We start from the raw sequence: 17,304 nt of genomic DNA, 5'->3' as shown, positions 1-17,304 counted from the left end.
CAATCCGTGAGCTCTGAGCTGCTGGTTTTAAACTGGGTTTGCTTAGGTCATGATTTCTAGTGCGAGGTGCCTTCAGTAGAGATGTGTGAGTGCCTGGCTTGTACACAGGAGGACCCTGGGGATGTGGCAAGATAAACGTGCTGGCTGCGGGACAGGTTGGGTGTGTAATTATGCACATTTATTAAGCCCTGGATGTGGGCTGTGCTTTGCTGGGACATAGTTGTGTTCACATGCAATTGTGCTCTCCCTGCTTTGGAAATCCAGTTTTACAGTCTGTTGGAAAACCTTCCTGGGGCATCACTTATTTTCTAAAATCCCCCACTGTTTTAGTAGAAAAGATTCTGCATCCCTGAAGGAAACTCTTGAATTCACAGACTTCATTGTTCATAGGACCTTCTTGATCTTTCCCACTTTCCAAAACGTCTTTCTGAGTATGCCTACATGTGGGGTTATGTGCAATTAGGAACTCTGGAGCATAGGGAGGGTCAAGAAATGGGAGCTGCAGAGGAGAGGAGTGCTATGACAGAGTGAGTACAAGGAAAGCCAGCAGAGGGAATCAAGGAGGCAAAGCATGATGTTGTTTGGGATGCTCTGTAGTGCAGCAGAAGTGCAAGTCGCAGAAGTGTGATCTTATGTTGGTCTATGCTTGGATGCTGTGGAATTGGAAGGAAGGTATACAGAAAGATTATGTACCCAAAGATGGCTCTGAGTTTGCAAATTGCTTAAATTCTATTAGGAGTAGAGAATAAACCATAGAAGCAGAAGTCAGTTCAACTTGGAAAGTGTGGACCTTGCGGTGACAGGATCTGACATGGCAAGGTTGAGTTGCATGGAGCAGGAGTACGAGTTGCAATGTGCATCAGCATTTACAAAGGCAAAGGCCTTCTCTATTTTTTCTTAAGCATAGAATCCTTTGAGTTGGAAGGAACTCTTAGAGGTCATCTAGACCAACTCCTCTGCAATGAAAAGGGACACCTACAGCTCGGTAAGGTTGCTCAGAGCCCTGTTCAGCCTGGCCTTGGATGTTTCCAAGGATGGGATATCCACCACCTCTCTGGGCAATCTGTTCCAGTGCCTAAATACCTTTATAGCACAGGTAGATGGTTTTAGAGAGACTTGGCTTCTTTACAGAGAGTCTTAAGATTTAAAAGGAGTTAAAAGTGACCAGTAGTTTGGGACTGCTCAGTTTTGTGTTAGATCTGTTTTTTCAGTATAGAACACGCACAGATCCTTTGATAAGCCAGCATGATTTCTGTAAAAGTAGATACGGGCAGGGGGGATTAGATCAGGACTTCATCAGTCTGCTGTTTTGCAGAGCAGAAATGTGAGCTGTTTGAAGGTTTATGGCACACACACCCTCAGCAAGGCTTGTCTGACAGCCTACAGCAGCGAACTCCATGTCAGTAATTCCTTCCAGCATTGGGCTTTCAGGACCAGCCAGTAATTATGTGCACAGCTGGTCTGCTGTAGCAGTTCTTGACTGCCTGCAATAAGACGTGTCTTTTTGTCTTCAACTGTTCCCATTACATGGGTGCTGCTGAGCCAACTAGGCTCAAAATGCAGCTGTACTAGAACAACATTAATCAGTCAAGGGAAAGAATTTGTCCTGATTTTGTGCACACCAGCTCCAAAGTGAAATGCAGTAGACAAACATGGGTAAAGGTGATCTTGGTCTTTGTGCTTGCGTAGTTCAGTGCTGGCTCTACATATAATCAGCTAGAAGCTGGAACACACCAAGACACAGGCAAAAAAATTAACACCATCCAGTCTTATAGGTTTCCTACAGCGTGTTTGGAGAAGGCTTACAGCCTTCATCCTGGTGTCACAGCACTGTAAAGAGAGTTTCTGCCAGCATGACCTCAGTGCAGACAGCAGTCCTGTTACATATTGACTCCTGCAGCATTTAATGATGTGCAATTACTCTTAGGTACCCAGCACCAACTTAAGAATAATGATTTTGTGTGTTTATTGCTGTATTACCATTGCTTTTGTTAAATATAATGGAGGGGATTGCCTCTGGCAGCATACAGAAGTGAGAACTTGAGGAGAGGAATGGGAGCCGGAAGCTGATGAACGGGCTGCGTGGAAAGCTGGGCACATCCTGTGGTGAGGGAGTACCAAAAGGAGAGAAGGAATTCTAGCATGAGGGACTGAGGTCAAGAGGACCCACTTTCACCAGATTCTTGGTCTGAGATAAAAGCAATCTGCTTTTAATGCATGAGGGCAGCCAGAGCCATACTTTTGGCTGCAGTCAAATGGCTCTTTCCCAAGCACAGCTCATGAGCTATATCTCAGGCCAGGGGCCACTCCTGGTGGACAACTGGGATGCAAATGCCATTTTATGGAGAAGTTTAACCTGGACTGTGCCATGCCAATTAGCTCCAATATAAGACAGTTATCCCAGTTGTGTTAAAATTACTGCTGTGGTCCTAACCTTGAGCACATCTCCCACTGGAGGTATTGGAAATGGAAGTAGCGGGCTGGTAGGAGACCTTATGGTCTGAGAAGGAACAGCTCTTGTTCTGAAAGTTTACAAGAGAGAGCTGTGATCCCAGTGTTCATCTTGTTCTTTTGCATTTGGGTTCTCAGATCTGAAGTTGTTTGGTTGTTGGAACAATTTCTTCCTTTGCCTAGTCTGTATCTACAATTCATTATTAAAACCAAAAGAGTGGAACCTCCTGGGTCACTGGGTCCTGTGTGCACTGAACCTTTCCAGGCCATTCATTCCCAGTCTTGTAAGAAATTCAGGCGTTGGTCTGAGCTTTTGCAGCATGCCCTCACTATCCAAAATCCTCACTCCCTGCACCCCCCAAAATTGCAGCTTCCTCACACTCTTTTGTATGTCTAACTCTAAAAACTCTTCACCCTGGGTGTATTTTCTATTCTCAGTTTATCAACAAATAAATGCTTTTGCATTATACCCTTCTGTCCCCACTGAATCACATTGAAATGCCTGAGCTGTGCCTTATCCTTCTAGCACCTGTAAGGAAAAATAACACCTTATTCAGGGACAGTGCAGGTCATGTAGTGAAATGCCTGTCTTTCTGAACCCACATAAAGAACTGTGCAGTTAAGTGCAATTTTGAGGAAGTGGGTATGGGTGTTATTTGTCATCCAGGTTCCACTAATTGCAAATATTGATATCTAAAAGGCAACAGAAAGTTCCGACAAGAAGGAGAAATTCTGTTCAGTGTAGTGTAAGAATTAGTTTTCTGGACTGGCAGTGGTTTTGAAAGGTGAATGTATCCCACCAGTGCTGCCATTTTGCTGTGGATGAAACAAGTCTCCTCATCCAGGTATCCCAGGTCTGACTTTGTTACTCTCTTTTAGAGTTTTGTGTCACTGGTAACTCGTGGAGATTTATGAACCAAGGTCCCATTGCCTTTCTCTGGAAAGAGTGCAACTAAAGAATTCATCTTCAAAGGGCTTCACATACGGAAAAAACAAATAAGCACAGCTGCTCCTTACTCTGTTCCAATGATTATTCCACGAGGTTAAGCCATTCCAGTCTGGCAGTGTCTCAGAGGTGGCAGCAGGACATCTTGTCGAGCCAGGTGATTACACACTGTGTAGGCTCCATCCTTGGCAGCAGGGTTTTGCGTTCACCTCTGCAGCACCAACACGAGAGCACTGCCGTGAGGACAGAACACTCACATACCTTTCCCCTAACAGAAAGCTTCACCAGAGGGCAGCACGGGATAGCTTTTTGTTGTAGAAGCAGTAGTTAACCATTTCAGGTGTCTGAGGTCTTTGATGTTAGCTGTTTGTTGTTCCGTGGCCATGATTGCACGTACATTTCTCTTTAAAGCTAGCCTTTGAGGCTGCTCCAAATCAATTACATTAGCCATGCATCAACCTTGCTGCTCTGCATTTAAAGCACAACTGTTGCACAGCTTGTAGGTGCTCTTGCACTGATGCCAGGCTCCTGCAGGAGCCAGAAGTCACTGGGGCACGCCTTGCCTGCCGCACTTCTGTTGCTTAGGGCTTCCTTCTTTGTCAAGCTCTTCCAGCTTACTGAGCTGTTCTGCTTGCACAAGTGGCTGCTGTCTCCAGCAGTTACCTTTCCTGGCTCAAATGCCACAGCACTTGACTATTTCTGACTACTTTCTCTCAATTTACAGTTGAAGCTTTGGTATCTGCATTCTTGCTTTCACTGCAGAACAAGTACGCTTTCTGTCCTTGGTCATTTACTTTCTCCATTTGGTTTCTGCCTGGTGGAGTTTCTCATTTCTGGCTTGTGTCTTACGTTTCTTGGCCAGCCTCAAACTTGTGCAGGATTTGCTGTTCCATCTGGATGCATAGAAGTCTATGGGGTCCAATGGAATTCATTCCAGGGTACTCAAAAGAACTGGCTGACTTCACTGGGAGACCTGTCCCAATTGTTTTTCAACGGTCTTGGGAATCTGGAGGGACTCAGTCAACTGGAAGCTGGAAAATGCTGTCCCAGTTTTCAAGAAGGGCGAGAAAGAAGACGCCAGTAATTACAGCCTGTCAGTCTCACTTTGATGCCTGGCAAAATTGTGGATAAAATTATTCTGGGAGTTACTGAAACACATCTGAAAGACAGTGCAGTCATTGGTCACAGCCAGTGCGGGTTCATGAGGAGAAAGTCCTGTTTGATGAACTTAATCTCCTTTTATGACAAAGTCACCCATCTGGTTGACCAAGAGAAGCCAGTTGATGTAATCTCGTTGGGTTTCAGAAAATTCTGAATTTTGTTTCTTACAGCTTCCTTCTGGACAAAATGCCCAGCATACAGCTAGACAAAAACATAAAGCAGTGGGTGAACAGCTGGCTGATGGGTTGGGCTCAAAGCGTTACAGTAAATGGGATTACATCAGGCTGTTGACCAGTCGCTGACTAAATCTGATTCCTCATCTCTGAAGCTCTTATACCTTTGTAGCCAGTGATGTGACAGTGACTCATTGTGCATGTAACCTTGGTTTTGCTTTAGAAGAGAGATAAGGCAGGGCAGTATCTGAATTTGTAAGCTTTCTTCCTCAAGAACAAGAACAGAGATAGTACAGAGATATTGTGCTACATTTTATTCATGCTGAGATTGTAGATATGTAAAAGGCTGCATTAATATTTGACAAGGTTTGTTCTATGTCACCATCAGAACTGTAGCTGAAGATAATCTTTGTCTGGCTGTCTTGCACTCTGAACTTTTTTTTTCTAAGATCTCCATCTGAAAATCTCTCCTGCCAGATTTGGAGTTGTCGGATTCATTATCCTCAAAATCTGTGTTAACTTTCAGAATCGTTTCTCTTTCTGCAGACACAGAAGCTGTGTTCGGCACAGATGCCGGCCTTCTCCAAGAGGTGGCCTCTTCATCCCCAGTGACACCAGCTCCTGCTGCTACCATGGGACCAGACAGCAGCTTCCTCAGCAGCGGACGGGTCCACGTCATCCTGTGGGGAAGCTTGGCAGCTGTAACAACACTCTTATTTCTCACCTTCCTCATCTTCCTCTGCTCTAGCTGCAACAGGTATGACTCAGGAGCTTAGGAAGCAATAACATTTCTCAAATAATTGCATGGACTGAAATAGCTGCACTGGTAACTAATTAGTGAGAAACACTGAGAACAGAATTATCACATTGTAGTAAGTTAATGCAAAGTAGTCACTTGCATTTTTGGAGAGCTAAGTTAATTCACACTACCCTGCCTTTTCCATGATGTGCCCACAGCTATGTCTGTGGGTTGGCTTCCCGTAGTGTTTTACCCTCGGGGTAATTTACCTGGGAGCTCGTACTTGACAGTATATTTGTTTTCAGAGCAAATCTGAATTTGAGCAGTTCTTACTGTTTTCTGCTGCAGAGGAGCAATCTAAAAACGTATTTTCATTGTGAAGGAGTAATGCTGTAGTGCTTGCTAGGTGCTTTCTAATACCCTGGGGAGACTGACTGTAATGATGTGCTGGGAAGGGGAGCAGTGGTAGTACTAGCCCTTCTCTAAGTACCATCTATCCTGTGCCTCACTTATAGATTCCCTTGGCATATCTTGGCTTTCTGCATTCTTCTGGATATCAGCTCACACAACGCACAGAAAGATCTATCTAAAAATATTTTTTAAGTTAATGCTTAAGTCAAAACCTTGATAGGGTGAGAGACAATGGCCTCACATTTTACCAAAGGAGGTTCAGGTGGGATGTTAGGAAAAATTTCTTCTCAGAGGAAGTGGTAAAACACGGGAAGCAGGGAGGTGATGGAGTCATCATCCCTGGAGGCATACAAAAGATGTGTGAATGTGGCACTGAGATACATGGTTAGCTGGCATGGGAGGGATGGGTTGACTGTTGGACTTGATGATCTTAGAGGTTTTTTCCAACCTTTATGATTCTGTGATACTTCCATCTATTCTATACTGTTTCTTTACACCAACAGTAGTATTAAACATTTCTTTACACCTAGCTGGAGAAGTGCAAGATATCTCCTGGTGAAATAAAAGCAGAAAGGTTTTGCTTTTTATGCTGAAATAGTGCAAATACGTCAAGACGTTTTACAAACCAGGAGGCAGAGCTGATGTGGGAAGGTGAAAGGGAAACAGGCTGCATTTCTCGGTGTGACCTGGGAGGATAAGCCAGACAGCAGAAGTTGTTTTCTGCTCAGATCCAGCAGTCCTCTGGGTTTTGCAGGACAGGAGCAGTATGTTGGCACTAGTCCCTGCTGAGGAAAAGTCAGCAGCCACCATCAGTCCCTCTGTCCTGCTGGGCAATGCCCTCTTCTCAGAGATCTCTCCTCTCTCCAACACACAAGCGTACAGCTCCCTTATCCTGACTCATCGTTTGGGCTTTTGGACTTGCCAGGTTTTTTGAGAGAACAGGCGGTTTCGCAGAGAGATCTGCAAGTAAAAGTTTCCACAACCTGTTACCAGTTGAAAAAATGAGGTGAACTGAACAGAAAAAGTGTAAGTGAAGAGGAAAGGAAGGTCATTTCTATGTATTTCTGCTTTGCTTTGGCCGTTCCTGGAGGCTGGTGGGTTCAGTGCTGAGTCCAGCCTCTCTGAAGGGTTGGATCCTACAGGGTCTGTCCTATCTTAGAAGGCGCCTGCCTTGAGGCTGAATGTAGCTTCAGGAAGCTGTACAACCATAGAAAAATCCTATTCTGGCGTAACGTATGTTCACAACGTAAAGCTGCTTTACAGGAGAAGTTCTCTAATGCTCACACTGCAAAATCAGTTGTGGTCATCACCAACAGCTGCTTGACACCCTAAAAAGACAGAGTTGGAAGGTGTGATTTCACTCCAAACCTTGAATCATTGCTAGAAAGATGTTTTTCGAACCAAGTCGAGTGACTGAGTGTGTCCTTGCAGTTACCCAGATTCATTGTCAGAAACTGTCTGGAGAAGCTCTTTAATAAATGATTGTGTTGCAGGTCTACACGCAGTATCTTTTATTGCAGGTCATTGTGTAGGGCAGGTTGTTTATGCATAAATGCAATTATGTAAAATTTCTTCCTAGCTTACTTTTTAAAAATGGTTGAGGACATGGAAAACTAAACAAAATCTTCTCATTCGAAAATGTCAGAGTCAGAAAACTTCCAAAGAACTTTAAAAACACTGTAACAATAGTCTGTATGATTTGGGCATGGCTGCAGACTTCCTTGCTCTGTTTTCTCATTTCACAATCAGGTAGAATTTTAACTGTTGCTAATGTGGGAAGTATGGTACATTGTACACTTAAAAGTATCACAGATTTAATTTCATCAGTATTTTCTCCCCTTTTTACTTGCCTTTTCACCTAAGGGAGGGAGCATTATTATATCAAGCTTATCATTTATTTACAGTATTTCAAAATAAGAACCTATAAGAAAGAAGGGGGTGGACTCTTTATCAGGATCTGTTGTGACAGAACAAGGGGAAATGGTTTCAAATGAAAACAGGGAAAATTTAGGTTGGATGTAGGGAAGAGGATTTTTAGAGTGAGGATGGTGAGGCACTGGAACAGGTGGCTGCCCCATCCCTGGATTCAAGGTCAGGCTGGACAGGGCTCTGAGCACTTCATCTGGCTGTAGGTGTCCCTGTTCATTGCAGGGAAGTTGAACCAGAAGACCTTTAAAGGACCTTTCGAACTCCAAGAATTCTATGGTTCTGTTTCCAAAGTTACAGAAACTGGAAACTCAATCCAGACCTTGAGTACTGCAGAGTTCCTGTTGAAGCAGAATTCATCTAAAAGTGAAGTTCAAGGCCTCTGCTACTATGCAATTTGTAGGCTGCTTGAACTGCTCATGCTCTCGTGCTTATTAATTGTAGCTGACATCCTGAGTAGAAGTAGGATGAATTTTGTGGGCTTCTTCTACTTCTTTAGAAGACAGGCATGTTTTACTCATGCAGTTTAGGGAACCTCACAGGTCATCTGTTATCAAAGGACATGTATCATGTATCTCTGAATGTTTCAGATATAATTCAATTGATGATAATAATATTGTGATTACCATCAGCAACTCTTCAATGTGATCTTACATTAAACAAGAAAAAAGTTTGTGTGTGTTCACTGTACCTCCTCAGAATATGTTTGCCACCACCCTGTCTTGCTGATGACCTAATGTTGAAGCCATACCTGTCCCTGTAATCATCTTTAGTTATTTAATTTGTAACAATGTTGTGAATCAGCAGCTGTGTTCAGCTTCCTGCAGCTGTGTAAAAGCTATTAATGACTGACTTTTGAAGATCAATGTAATCTGTAGTAACGTGTTGTATTTCTTCGCTAAGGGAAAAGAAGTCCAAACATCAGAATGGAGATCACGAAAATCTGATGAGTGTGGTAAGTGTTTGTTTCTGGCAGCGTATGTTTTCCTTGGGGTTGGTTTGCATCAGGCTCTTTGCAAAATACTGCAGATTGGAAAACAGATCAGGAGTTTGGAGGCTGTTGAGTAAGGGAAATTTAGAAGTTTTGGAACAATAAAAGGAGGACAACTTCAGTCAATCTCAATTTTTTGTTGTTATTCCAGATCTCCTGCTTTCCTTTTGCTCAGGTTGCAGTGCAAGTATGGTTTACCCATTTGTCAGCCACTGTCTTCTAACTGTTTAAGTGGTGGTGATTTCTGTTCACGCAGAGTTTGGAAGGCAGATCACCTTGGGCGTACTTGCATCGGTTTGTTTTAACATCTGTAAACATATAAATAACTCTTGGAGAACAGTGTGCAAGATTTGACCTTCCTGGCAATAAAACATGCAAGTCAGCACTCCTGAGATGAGAACGAAATTCATTATGTATCTGTTCTTGGAAACGGGTGTTCCTGCACATCAGTGCAACCTACCTGCTTTGTGTTGCAGCCTTCCGAGAAGGAGGTGTTCAGCCACTCCATCACCAGCTCCGCCACGGAGCCGCCGCCCAGCAGTGAGCAGAACGGCGCACTCAGCAACGGCGATGGTGAGCAGCACTGCTGTGGCGGGCGGGATGGCTACAAAGTGCGCTGCCACACTGCGAGCTCCCGCCTCAGCCGCGCTCCAGAACTTTTGCAATTTGTAATCATGTCTTAGGTTTCCAGCCACCTGCTTTCCTTGGGTGTAGTCGTGTTGTTTGCCTGAATACCCTTTGTTTCCCCTTGGCTCCCTGGGGGATCTGGCACGAACGCGGCTGCTGCGAAGCTACAGGTGCAGATAGGCCCGGTCACCAGACAAACCTGCTGGGTTCCCATCTCAGCCAGCTGTGGAGCTGGGATGTAACCAGAGGTATGGCTGGACCTTGGTGCTTTAGAAGTGCTCCTAATGCCTGTGGAAATATTTCAGGTCCTCCTTCAGGAACTACAGGTTTGGGTCATAGACCCATGCTGTAGGAGGCTGTCACTTGTGTTTTTGTATTTTAGGAAACAAGTACAGTTTCTTTTTTGTCTTATTCTTTGTTTTGCTGAACACTCAAAAAAATTCACACTCATTGGAAGTCACATATCACTGGAAAATACTTTGCTCAGCTGTGCCTAAAAATAAATGTGCTCTTGGTTCAGCACTGGTGAGAGCCAATGGCTTGCTGTGGCACCTGGGCTGTGTCCCTTACTTGCAGCTCACTGTGAAGCTGGAGGGTAAGCTATTAAATCTTTAACCCCACGAGACAAATAACCAAAGGAGTTTCTAAACATTGCCGTTGCATTTCACTGCAGTTCCCATACACTGGCTTGTTGCTTTGTTTACATCTCTCAGTGACTCTTTGTGCAGAGCAGAGCCCTGTGCAGGGAAGCATTCCTGCCTACCAGCAATCACCACACATTCAGCTGTTGGAATCTACCGCTAAGAGTTGTGCTGTCAGCTGTCAGGCAGATTCTAGACTGTTAGGTAACATTCAGCTTACGATGTGTATAGCAACCCTTTCACATAACAGGAACCAATTTGCTTTATTTTATTATTTATGCTTTATGTATCATTTCTGTTAATATTTCTTTCTTTTGCTGTTTGTGCCTTTTGAGAAGCAGAAGGAGCACCATCAAACACATTATTTATTTTGCCCAACCTGCCAGCTCTGTGTTGGTGATGCTTATCTACCCTTATCTACCAACCCTTCTACAGAGCACAGGTATCCCCAAGGGCCAGATGGGAAAAATAGCTCCACTTTCTCCAGGCTGGTTTCTGCTGTTCCTCAGGAAGCTTGCAGGGAGCATGGGGAGTGAACTGGACACGTTGCATGTGTCTTACTCCTCCCCAGGTCTGCACAGGAGGCAGGTGAATGGAGAAGGCTGTTTTCCTTTTCGTCTCACATTTCCCATTCATGTAGCAATTACTCACACCTTAAGTTTTTTCCCGGGTTCTGTTGTCAGATTATGGCTCCCAGGGGAGTTGGCTGTGTGAGTCTGCATGCCCAGAGCACAAAATAAAGAAGTATACTCATCAACCACCAAATCAATGGCACTGATTGCTTCAGTAACACTTGGTGTCATAATGTCAAACACTCTAAAGGAGTGAAGAAGACTGGTTTGATTTTTCCAAGAGAATGACATAGGAACTGTACTGTAAAGCTATTCAGAAGTGATCTTTGAAAGAAATAGTGTACAGTAGCATTCCCTGTACTATCTGGAATGTGCTCGTGTGTGCGTGTGTAAGTATACATCTGTGAACACAGGCAAATGTCTTATGTGAGCACTGTAAGATGAGAAGTCCCTAAATTTCAGTCCTCAGTGCCCTGTTTGTGACAGAGACATGTGGCCCATTCTGTGACTTAAACACATTCTACCAACACTACTCTGTGAAGTCTGATCTTCTCTTGTGCATATGGCTGGCTCATTAGTAGGTTGTCAGCCTACATTCTGTGCTGCAAGACTAGAAGAAGTTTGGCACAGCCTTCCAATAACTTGCTCTCAATGTTTTGAGCCATGAGGCTGACTTCAGTAAGGTTAACTGAGGTGTGGATCAGATGAGAATTTGGCCAGCATGTCAACAAGGTGAGGCTGGGTAGGGAGAGGGCAGCAAAAAAGTATTTGTTGACTGCAAAATAAGGAAGTGGAAAGAGGAAAATCTCTTCAAGATATTTTAAATGCAATTGGTTTGAGGCCTCCTGCCAGTGTTCCTCTTTGGAGATGACTCAGCAGTCTAAGCATTCAATAGAACCAAGTACGAGCCAGCTGAACATACTTGTGCCAACCCACCCATTCTTACTGTGAACGCTGCTATGTAAAGTGATGGAAGGGTGCACAGAGCATTTAAGGTGTTGTCAGAATAATGCTTTAACAGTGGAGTGCAGAAATCTCCATAAACTAAAACTTGTGGTGAACTAAAAACACGATAACTTTTTCAGGCATTACTATCATTTATCCTTTTTAATGAGAGATAAAACTGAAGTAATGTGGAAAGTACCAAACCACATTTGCCTTTCTTAGTCATGCAGTTGTTTTAAATACTTCTTTAATCATTTTCTGTAGTGCTCTCAGAGGACAGTACAACTGCCTGTATCCAGCCTTATGAAGAAGTACAAACATCTATTTCTGATCTGCTAGAACAGGATAGTCATGGGAAATCCTTAAAATGTCACCAGAGCCGGGAACTACCCAGTATTCCCCCTAACAATACCATGGAGACCATCATCTCAGCTAGAAACGCCGAAAATGATCAAGGTCTTGGAATGGAAGGGCCTTATGAAGTCTTGAAAGACAGCTCCTCTCAAGAGAACATAGTTGAAGACTGTTTGTATGAAACCGTGAAGGAAATCAAAGATGTTGGAGCAGCAGCCAACATGGAAAGAAGCTGCAACAGAAAGTCAGCGGCTTCAGTGATGCTTACCGAAGGTCAGGATCAGATTCCTGAGTGCAGAATTGAATCAGCAGAATATGCATCTGTTGACCGAAATAAAAAAAGTCGCCAGAGTGCTAATTCAGAAAGCCCTCTGGGCAGCACACCAGATGTAGAGGATGAGCTTCCTCCTCCAGTGCCCGTGAAACTTCTTGATGAAAATGAGAATGTGCAAGAGAACGAAGTGGATGAAGGAGAAGGGACAGAAGGAGCAAGTAAACCAGAGAAGGTAAGTACCACTTGACCATGTCCAACTGTTAGACAATAGCTAGAGAACTTGCAGGGCTGAGGAATTTTTTTTAAATAGCAAAAAATGCCAAGAAATAAAAAAATACTTAACACGAGGCAAGACTAAAATAGGAAAATGGGGAAATGCAAAGCACAGCTTCTGTATTAAAGGCATGTGTTTATTTTATAGGAACCTATAAGCAGGACTCTTGCAGTATGCTTTTCATAAAGCTTTTCCTAAATATTATCTAGAAATTACGTAGAAAGCCTCTGCTTCATTATTTAATGGTATTATATTTGTGGGTACTATTACAGGAGGTATCTGGTGCCTTTGTTAACAGCTGTATGTTGTTCAGACTCTCAGCCTTGTTTTGTGTTGATTTTTTGTTGGTTTTTTTTCTAGTAGAAGCTAAATCTGCAAAAAGGGGATTGAGGGATTGAGACATTTTTGGCAGATGCTGTAGCTTTAGATGTGCCTCTTGTGTTGGACCACATCAGCCTCGCTGTGTGACTGCTGTGCCACTCAGTGCCACTCATCTGCTCTCCCTCTGTATGAAATTATAGGGACAGCAAAAGAGACGAAGAGAAACTGCAGTAGTAGACTTGTAAAACGCAAAATCTGCTTTCAGTCTTGTAGCTGCTATTCAGCAATTCCTATGTACAAAGGATCACAGGAGAGAAGTGCTAAATTAAAAATCCCATTAAGCCAACCATAAAGGCTGCAGAAACTCTCTAAACCCATAGATTTTGTACTTGTCAAGTTCTGTTTGTCACACATAATAACTCTTAACTCAGCCAAACATTATGTTCTCTTAGAGCTCATTCTTGCTCCCAGCCTTAATGGCAGACCCCTTGAAAAACAGTGATGATGTTTTCAGTGATCTTACCCATTTTCCTTTTTCACCAGAATCAGTGCTAAGAATCCTTTCAAATAATCACAGAGTTGTCACAAATTGTTGAGTTTGCATTTTTCAGGACTGGTTTAGGAAATTTGTAACTGTTAAAAAAGTTATTTTAGCAGATTAATATAGTTCTGGATTCTGATATCGATGAACCTTTCCAAAAATCCTTGAGATTTGATGTGATATTTAAACATAAACATTTACCTGAAAAATGATAGGAGAGCTGAGGTGTTATTACTTGCTTCTCGTTGTCCATGTGGTCGACATACTTCAGTAATGCAGGCAGAGGGCAGAAAAATACATGTTTAATACATGTTAGAATGCCCCCTCCCTGGAAGCATTCAAGACGAGGGTCGATGAGGCTTTGAGCAGCCTGGTGCAGAGGGAGGTGTCCCTGCCTATAGCAGGGGGTTGGAACGATGTGGTCTTAAAGGTCCTTTCCAACCCAAACCATTCTATGATTCTGTGTTTAACCGTATAGTGTATAGAACCCCAGAGAGCCAGTGTGAATACAGAGAAGACTTAAGATCTGAACATTGTTCATTCAGGCTCTTCAGTGCACGTTCTTACAAATAACAAGCTCGTTAAGTAGTAAATTAATACAGTGTGTTGCTCATAATCCACCAACACTCCCCTCTGCAGAATTCAGGTCGTATGCAATTTCTAATTAATTTTTTTAGAGAAACAGCTCTCAGAACCAGTGACATTTTCCTTTCTAGGTGTGAAAAGTTTCCAGAAAATCGTTGTATTTCCCCATCAGTGATACAAAGGAGGCATGTTTGCTGCTCAGGAGCTCCCAGCACACTGTGTATACAATGTCGGTGTCTGTGATGACTGGGAATTGATTAAAATGGTTCAGATTTTGAAGGATTAATCAAGAGATGGCACATACAGTTCCCTAAGTGCCAGAAAAAAGGTGTTTGTCTAATTAAAATTTATTCAGAGCTAATGTCATCCTGAGTTAAGCCTTGGCAGCATTAGCTCATTGGTGAGCCCTCTGCTAGGTGCATGCATTATGCATTGAGGCGTGTGCCTGTCCTGTCCTTGAGAGCTACAGCTGCAGCAGAGTTGGAAATGGTAATTGATTGAATATATAAATGTCATTATTGTTGGCATTGTATGTGGAGGTGGGTGCAGGAGTGTTTTGCTGTTGTGGGGATAATTTTTCCCTCTCTTCTGCTTCTTCAAGCGATGCACTGCAATGCCTGTGTTTTCTGATGTGGCAACCAGGAACAAGATGTTCATGGAAATAAGCTTTATGTTTGTAATTACTTTAGTTAGGTGGACTTCACAGCTGTGTCTTCTTTATGACTGGACTACAGCATAGGCATCCAACCTTCTGGTTTGCCTGGTCTGCATCGAGTGAAGAGGAATTGCACTGGGCCACGTATACAAGCATTGCTCCAAAAGTAATGCCTCCTGTTTATTTCCATGGAAACTACAACAGCCACAAAGAGTACAATAGCAGTGTTTGATAGAGCAGATTCTTATCTACAAAACTATTTTTTCCACATAGTCACCACCATTAGCTATCCATTTTCACCAGTGATGAACAAGAGCCTGCATGCTGTAATTGTGAAAATCAGCAGAGGTGACCCACTGTCACCACTACTGAAACCACTCACTTCCTCACTGTGCTCACATCCGCAGTTTGGTCTGTACAAACATTCAGCAAGCATCAGTGAATGTCAGTGAGTGCGATTTTTTCCACGTGGAGGTATTCATTGGCACACTTCTGTTTAATTCATACTTCCATGCAGATGCCATTGTGTCAGACTGCCCCTCTGCTGCCATCAGTTGCGTGGCAACTGCATGTAATGGAATATTGGTGGGAAGGTTCATCATCTACTGCCACACCACCAGCATCCGCCTCTGACATTGTGGGCCATTATTTTTGCATAGGAGGCTTTATTTTTGCACCATCCTCGGGCATGCCTGGCCTAGATGATCTTAGTGGTTTTTTCCAACCTTAATGATTTCATGATTTGATGATTCTTGCTTCTTGCTTTGGGAGAGAACTCAGTGTGCCAAACCAGAGACCACTCCAGCATAATGTTCATAATCTGCATGAAGAGGAGCCCCATGCAAATGGCAGTCCGTGGTGCTTTTTCCTTTTCCAGGAGGTGTGCTCCTGATAGTGCTAAATGATCCAGCCCTGCCGGGGCCCAAAACAGCTCAGTGCTTTCTCAGGGCTCTCCTGTGTGGGACTGGCAGGCAGTGGTTGGTTGCAGGATGACAGATCAGTGCCAGGGCTGGGTGAGGAACAAATGACAATTCATTCTGTGAGTTGGTTGTTGGCTGTGGCACAGACAATACCATTGGAAGGTTTTGGAGAAGAAAGGCAAATGTAGTAGCGCAGTGCCTCTCACAGGACTCTGCAAACTAGAAAAACTTGGGTGTGGTTCTTCTATTAAAACTGGAGGGACAGAGTACTTTTTCTAAAGTTCTTTTTAATCAGAAAAAGCAGCACAGATCTCTCTTTTCTCCCAAGTCTCTCCAGAGTGAGCAAATACAGGAAGAGTGGTAGAAATGCTCTGTGTGTGCGTTTGGCTGCTGCCCGTCTGATTTCAGACCAGCACAGCATGAGGATGGGCAAAGCATCTCGTGCTAATGCACCACGGGAGAATGGTGTCCTTGTTCTGGTGCCTCAGTCAGGAACATAGCCAAGCCAACAAACACAAAATCCAGTGCTGTCGAGGAACTAAAGGAAAAGGGATGGAGAACAAGGATGTCTTGTGTTTGCACTGAGGTTTCAAACGTGATTTATAGTATTGCTAGGTACAAACTGTTCAGGAGAGGGTATTTTTTTCAGTTTCCAACATGGTGATATCCTTCAAGACCAGTGTCATGGGTTCTGTGCTTGGAGGAAAGAATGCTACTTAGTATGAAAACAAGTGTGGGGCTGTCAGCACGTGGGGGTATTTCTCAGGACTGGATGGGAAATTGCAGAAGTGCCCACAGATGCTCTAATAAAAAAATGACTTCACTGCAGAATTTTGCTCGCACGCATTTGTTTTAGTGGATAACAGTGGTAATATTCAGCTACTCCTCTGGACAGAAAAAATCCTACAAGTAAGAAAGAATAAGCCAAGTTGCTGTAGTGTAGCAGATCCAGTAAGGGGCTATGCCAAAATGAATCTGAACTTCTCCTTTTATTTTTTGTTTTATCAGTGAATAAACAAAGCCCAGGTTGAGGAGCAGGTCCACCAGCAAGCAGGTCAGCAGCCAGGAGCCCCAGGGTTGACTTCAAAGTCTTCATCAGACCCATCTCTGGGGCTTGAAGCTTGGAATTGATTAAAAGTAAAAGCACCAAGAAAGGTGGAAGTAGGAAGGAATTTGCTGTAAGGAACGTGTAGGGAAAAAGTTTTGTGTAACTCATATACATTTCTGGAAGCAATGTTTCTGTGACCATGCTAAAATGGTGGAACTCTATTTCTAAGTCTTGGTCTGCACTGGAAGACGTCTGATATTCAAGGTGGAGGATGTGCATAAAACTCCAAAACGTGGCCTGTTGCAAATAGTGCTGAAGGCTCCCTCCCAGCCACCATGAGCAGGAGGTCCACCAGGTGTGCTGTGGTGGGGAGGAATCTCAGATCTGCTGGAAGGTGGCCAGGGTAGAGGTCCTCAGACATGTTTTGTAATAGTCAGATGGTTTTTCCAGTGTTTCATGTTTCTTTGTTTCTTTCTTCCTTTTTTTTCCCTGTGCATTCCACTTTGGATTCTTGAAGTTACACGAAGCCTCTGTTCTTAGGTCACTTTGGCACATGGGCTGGACCAGGCAGACCTCAGAGAATGTAGCTTCCCCTTTCAAACCGAGTTGAAGCAGGTTGTGTCCACATGTGTGGCTCTGAGGCCGAGGGCACCTCTGAGCAGCAGCTGCATGGTGGAGGGATTCGACTGCCTTGCGGTGCTTCCAGAGCTACTGAAGGAAGGGCACTTACCACAAGGAAGGCACCAGTT

At 43.7% G+C, this 17,304-nt stretch overlaps 1 protein-coding gene across 10 annotated transcripts in view; it reads left to right on the top strand.

Moving 5' to 3' along the window:
• The window catches only part of PAG1 (phosphoprotein membrane anchor with glycosphingolipid microdomains 1), a 103,414-nt gene that overhangs the window by 76,648 nt on the left and 9,462 nt on the right, over window positions 1-17,304 (top strand). For all 10 annotated transcript variants that reach the window (XM_052703806.1, XM_052703807.1, XM_052703812.1 and 7 more), the window contains 4 exons: window positions 5,278-5,488; window positions 8,711-8,762; window positions 9,275-9,371; window positions 11,848-12,443. In XM_052703806.1, the coding sequence (XP_052559766.1) occupies window positions 5,364-5,488; window positions 8,711-8,762; window positions 9,275-9,371; window positions 11,848-12,443 (870 nt within the window). In that variant the 5' untranslated portion in view covers window positions 5,278-5,363. The remainder of the gene's footprint in view (window positions 1-5,277; window positions 5,489-8,710; window positions 8,763-9,274; window positions 9,372-11,847; window positions 12,444-17,304) is intronic.

The sequence above is a fragment of the Tympanuchus pallidicinctus genome, unplaced genomic scaffold (genome assembly GCF_026119805.1).
Source record: "Tympanuchus pallidicinctus isolate F22 unplaced genomic scaffold, pur_lepc_1.0 scaffold5, whole genome shotgun sequence".
Lineage (NCBI taxonomy): Eukaryota > Metazoa > Chordata > Aves > Galliformes > Phasianidae > Tympanuchus > Tympanuchus pallidicinctus.
The sequence above is the reverse complement of the archived record's forward strand: the minus strand, read 5'-3'. Positions and strand labels throughout refer to the sequence as shown.